Source organism: Bos mutus, chromosome 13 (assembly GCF_027580195.1).
Source record: "Bos mutus isolate GX-2022 chromosome 13, NWIPB_WYAK_1.1, whole genome shotgun sequence".
NCBI lineage: Eukaryota > Metazoa > Chordata > Mammalia > Artiodactyla > Bovidae > Bos > Bos mutus.
Window position 1 is genome coordinate 911,318 of NC_091629.1, and position 6,000 is coordinate 917,317.

General features: G+C 45.9%; 1 protein-coding gene across 1 annotated transcript in view; it reads left to right on the forward strand.

Moving 5' to 3' along the window:
* The window catches only part of UPF2 (UPF2 regulator of nonsense mediated mRNA decay), a 95,765-nt gene extending 93,558 nt beyond the window's left edge, over positions 1 to 2,207 (forward strand). The window contains 1 exon segment of the mRNA XM_070380887.1: positions 927 to 2,207. Within this exon segment, the coding sequence (XP_070236988.1) occupies positions 927 to 936 (10 nt within the window). The 3' untranslated portion in view covers positions 937 to 2,207.
* The last annotated feature ends 3,793 nt before the right edge of the window (positions 2,208 to 6,000 follow it).

Consider the following 6,000-nt stretch of genomic DNA (forward strand, 5'->3'; position numbering starts at 1 on the left):
ATTCACTGCATTTGTCTAAAATATTCTGTTTTAGACCATTGCTTTGTCTTGACATCAAGAGAGAGACTGTTTCTTTCTCTCAGGGAGTACTCCTGTTACTGACCTTTTCCCATTCTGTTCAGTTCTGTACAACTTGCAGATGTATCCAACTGAAGATAGACTTTTCCTTATTTGCATTTTAGTCTTTGGAAGTTTCTTGCTAATGCAACTGGCCTTGTGTAGGCAACCTGTGTTAATTTGCTAGAGCTGCCGAAAGATAGCATAGTACACGGTGTGATTCACACAACAGAACTCGCATCTCACACTCTGGAGGCCGGAATCCAAAGTCAAGGCAGGGTCGCTTCTTTCTGAGGGCTGAGAGGGACAGTCTGCTCCCGGCTCCCTCCTGGCTCCTGGTGGTTTGCCAGCAGCCCCTGGCACTCCTGGCTTCTGCAGCACCTTCTGATCCCTGCCTTCCTCTTCATGTGGGGTTCTCCTCAGGTGTGTGTCTGTCCAGATGTCCTGTTACGAGGACACAGTCATACTGGATTAGGGGCTCATCTGATTCCAGTCTGGCCTCCTCTTAATTAATTACATCTGCAGTGACCCTTTCTCCAAATAAGGTTGCATTCTGAGGTTCAGAGGTTAGACTTCAGCACATAAATTTGGGGGTTACGCAGTTCAGCTGCGACACCATGAGTTTTCAGCATCTTAGAAAGTACTTATAGGAAAGCTGACAGGCCCACCCTCCCCATCACTGTCAGAATTGCCCTGTTCAGTGTCCCTCTGCCCCTCTTGTTTCTTCAGTAGGAATCTGTACCCTTTTTAAAAAGCACTGACTTCTCTGTAGTCAGTGAACAGTGGCTGGTGGTGCTCAGGGGGCATTTTCTTGCTGGAGGGGCATCCTCAGTCCTGGTTCTTTAACATTGCCCTGTTTGTGCCTCTAGGAGACGTTGATCCAGCAGCACGTGTCATTTCATTAGGTCCTGTATCTGATGTTGTGGATAGTGGAGTCCTCCAGCAATTGAATGAGAGCAGTGGACACATCTCAGCATGTCGGTCTAGAGAGTTGCGAATCTAAACCTGGGACAGGCTGGGGCCATGAGGCAGAAACAGCAGCCTCTGCCAACACCGGAACAAGCCGACGCTTCCAGACAAGGCGGAAAAGGCCTTTTGTAATGGAAATCACGTGAGGGTTCATCTTCTCTTGAGAATGGCAGTCAAGAAATGAGGTGGTTGACTTGACTCCTGAGCAGTTACACCAGGAAGAGCGTCAGTGAGATGACTGAGCCGGAGAAGAGACGGTTGTAATGGTAATGGTATGGGGGAAATGAACTTGAGTTTAAACTTGATTTGAGTTTCAGTGTCTCTGAATTGAACATCCTATGTTGAAAGAAGATACATTTGGGGGCTCCAGAACTACAGTAGAAAAGTATAGAGCAAGCAGTAAAATCTTCTAGTGAAAACTTACATGCAGGACAGCAAAATGATGAAAGATATCCAGGTACCAGATAATCCACCAGGAAGGCTTTTGTTTAGGAATCTCTTTCATGAGGAACAAGGGATGGGGGAGAAAAATCAGTTTTATCCATCAGAGTCAGTAATACAACATTGCCTATTAGGGTAAAGGGAAAATGTGAGGACGATTAGTACACACAGCATGCACCCAGATGGCTTAGGGGAGTCTGACACCAGCCTCAGAACAGGGATGGTTGAGCCCATTGTAAGTATCATTGAAAACAAACAGCGTGCCAGGCAGACACCACAGAAGATGGACGAAGGACAGCGAGAAGGGGATCCGGAGATTTTGTTGACCTTCATGGGTTTACAGCCTCTGTCTCTAAACAAAGTATGGAAACAGTAGAGCTTTTATTTTGCTTTTGTTTTTGTTTTGTTTTGTTTTCCCCCCACTACATAGAAATGAGAGTTCTTAGTCTGTTTCTGGCCAATCTGTTAATTTATTAGGATAGTTGTCTTTCGTTTGCTTTCCAGTAGGCATAGTGAATTTAGTTGAAGAGCAAGCACATCTGTAAGCTACAACTTGATTACATCTTTTTTTCTAGCTGTTTTGCATTTTTTCTTTCACCATATTTTAGTTTCTGCATGTAGAATTAAATAAGAAACAAAACTGTAAAGTTGTAACATTTCACATGGAAATGCTGCCCGATCTTCACCAGCTTCAGAAATCTGACCTTTGCCAATGCTGCAATAAAGTGTTGTAATTTCGATTTGGTGTGGTTGTGTTTTATTTGGTGTGGATTTTGGAAACCTATTAAATGGGTAAATCAGTATCTTCCACGGGTATCTTTGTTCTTTATAGTCTTAGAGACGATTTTGTTTGCATTTCACTTGTATCGTTGCTTTCGTTTTAGCATCTGTTATTTGCATTGTTTTCTTGGGTGCCTGAGTCAGCTTACCTTGGGGTCAGTACAGAAAGTAGCCCGTGGAATCCGATCGAATAAACATGTTTAGAAGAGGCTTGAACCAGTTACAATGGAAAATGCTGGCGCAGCACCATCTGGTCTGGGTGGTGTTTATGTTGTTACCTGAGGGTGTGCAGCAGGGTTGATAAACGCCGCTGTAAGACAGGCAGCTCAGAAGGGAATCGTGAGAACCATTGTTTTCAATTTCTTTCAGGTGTTCATTCCAAGGTTGACTGAGACAATCCAGAAGGTGTGACTGTAATCACTCTTGCTAAAATTCAGCTCAGAGTCATTCATATTTGAAAAGAAAAAGACTTAATAAAGTTTCAAAACTCAATTCTCTCAACCCTGTTTCCCAGCCCTCATTGCCGTTTTACTTGCTGGCTCCACTTGGCACAGCATCCATCCCTGGACCAGTATCAGCGGTCAAGGGGGCAAGTTCTGTGAAACCACTGGCTTCGCAGGCAGGAGCATTAAGAATTACCTGGATGAGGCCGCTTCCTACACTCATCCATAACTGGGGTTCACTCAGATTTTAAACATGAAGCTTTTCCACATAGTTACACGTTTATTTCTAGTTTGGCTTTTAAAGAACTCCAAATGTTTTATCTATACAACATCTCATTAAAACATCTCTCGCTCTGTGTGGCCGGCACTGGAGTAGCTGCACTAGCTCTGTCTAATGCTCTTCCCTAGGCTTGTTTTGAATAAAGACAAAATGGAGGTGGAATCAGTTTAAAAATACTTCGCATGCTATAAGTAAAACCACGTTTTTGGCATTCTTACTGTGATGCTTTTTTAAACCTTTGGACAAAGTACAAAGGATAGTCAGCCATCTTCTGTTATCTCAGTAAGTGCTTCTTTCTGGAGGAGTAACTTTGGAAATTGTTGGGTTATTACTCAAATGTTTCCTTGGAAGAGGTTTTAGTTTTATAGTTATTGGGGAAAGCATTTCAGATTCTGCTGAGTATGTGCATGAATGTCTACAAGCACTTTTTTTTTTTTTTTTAAACCTTTTCTTTGGTTTCCTATGTGACACTGGATAGTTAGTCTGGTTGGATTTATGGATTTAAACATTTTGATGAATACTTGGCGACCATGGGAAGGGAAGGATTGATTGACCCCATTCTGTTTACCAGGCACTGGGGATACAGAGGTCAGGGGAAAAAAAATCCCTGCTCCCATGGGACACGCTAGTAAGGGAGAAATGTGACAGTTCTGTGAAGTTAGGTGACCATATGTGTAAACTGCTTATGCAGTGCGTGGCATGTAGGAAGGGTCCACTTGATGGCACTGTTACTACGATACCTTGTTTTCTCCTTACTGCCTGGCTTGGTTACTTTCAAGATGTAGTTCAAGCTTCGTCTCCTCTAGGACACCTTGCTGTTCCCTCATCCCTCATTTGATTTAGATGCTGTCCTTCCCTTGTAGCTCAGGTGGTAAAGAACCCGCCTACAATGCAGGAGACCCAGGTTTGATCCCTGGGTTGGAAAGATCCCCTGGAGAAGAAAATGGCAACCCACTCCAGTATTCTGGCCTGGAGAGGAGCCTGGGGGGCTACAGTCCATGGGATCGCAAAAGTCGGATACAACTTAGCGACTAAACCACCACCTTGAACTTCATCAAAGGTGCTGCCCACCTGCCCCTGGGTGGGGATGAGATTAATTGCAGGGTGGTGCTCAGCAGCTGTTCTGAAAGAGTTACACAGAACTCCTATCTATAGGAGCACCAGGCTGGACTAGGGGACCCTGGGAGGTGCTCATCACATGCTCCCCCGGACGCTGAGAAATCTGAGGGAACTTGCTTTACCCCAGGAAGCGCATGTGGCCACATTCTCAATCACCTGTCCTGCCATTTCCACAGCAGGACTTCTGCACTTGACCCAAATGCCACTGAACCCCAGGCCGGGTATGTGATGGGTTCTCATCTGCTGACCAGGTGAGCTCAGGAATTTGGAGAGTGGACACAGGTCCCACTAGTCTCCCATTTCCCAGTTCACTCTGACTCTGGATGCTGGCCTGAAGACGGGCCAGCACTCGCAGGGCATTTCTCGTTTGGACTGATGGGCAGAGTGTCAGTCTAGTTCCATGCATTGTTTGCTTTGTAATCTAGGAGGTGAGCAGGGGCACTTCATATGTCCCCTGAGATCTGTGTGCACCTGTACACACTTGCCACTAAGGAGCCCTCAGGCCTGGAGCATTTTCTCACTAGTGGCCCAGAGGCCTGAAACACCTATTCCCAAAGGGGATGTAGAGGTGCCAGGCGGACACCCTCAGTAACTCATTAGATGTTTATTGAGCACCAACTCCCGTGCTTCCTACTTGTATGAACTTGGATGGTCATTGACCTCTAAACTTCAGTTTTCTCTGTAGACAGTTTACTAGGTTTGTCTGAGGAATTAACGAGATAATGGACTTGAGGGTCTTAAAGTGGCTAGGATTGATATATAGTAAGTGCACAATAAATGTTGACCAGTAGTGGTAGTAATATTAGCACCACAGCTTCTGTGTGCTCTGCACATTGTACATAGTTGGATTCAAAGTTGGCCAAGCTTGGCCCTTGAGCTCGTAAACCCTTCAAGTGTGCAGAGAATCCTGCGTTCACACCTTGGTGGCTGAAAATCACACACAACTTCCAACAAGCTCCACTTTATTACCCACAGAAAAATGTTCCTGAACTGTTGTGGGAATGCCACCTTTCAGTGAAACAGGCCTGGGCTACGTCCCGTTACCTTGTCAGAGAGAAACAGTGTCTCTCCCCAGAGATCACTGGCCACTTGATTTCAGGCATACACCTCTTTATTTTCTCAGTTTTTTTCTCTCTATATCTCTTGCCAGTAACAGGGTTGAATACTAAGGAGAAACACACAAGGTCCTAGTTCGTCTGACTTCAGAAGTAGCACAGGTGGCTTGGGGGTCTTCCAGCATCCCAGAAAAGCATGGGCTTTTGGCTGAAATGCACCCTTCACCCAGGACAGATATGGATGGGGGTCAGATTGACAAGATTTAGCCCTCTTGAGGCTAAATGGGATTTTCGCCAGGCTTCCTCGAGAGGGCATGGTGAAGGGGAAGAAGCGGATGGAGCAGAACAGGCGGCAGAGTTGAAGCAGCAGAGTTGTCTTCAGCTTCATCAGATCTTCGCCCCCAGACACCCCTGCTCGGGTGCAGCGCAGGGCACGTAGTGCTACGGCTTCTGTGTAGGGGGTCATTGACTTAGCACTGAGCCCAGGAGGGATTGTGAGGTATGACCCCAATCCTCCAGTAATTGATAACCTGTTCCAAGCCACTCATGAATGTGCAGCCTCTTCCTTGATTCCAGCAAGGCGGGGCCACTGGCTGGGATTGCACACCTGCTGTTCCTTGGGTAAGTTTCTCAGCCGAAGCTTCATTGATGTCGCCTGTGCCATAAGAATCAAATAGTGGGTTTTTCAGGGTGATGGAGAGTGGAGAACATACACTCTGCACCTGCCATGTGCTAGGCTAAGGTCCTGGCGACACGGCAAATCCTGCTTCTGTGGAGCTGTTCTTGAAGGAAGAGCACACAGGAACAAAAAATTAAGAAGAATATCAAAATGAGAGAAGCTGAGATGGATACTGCG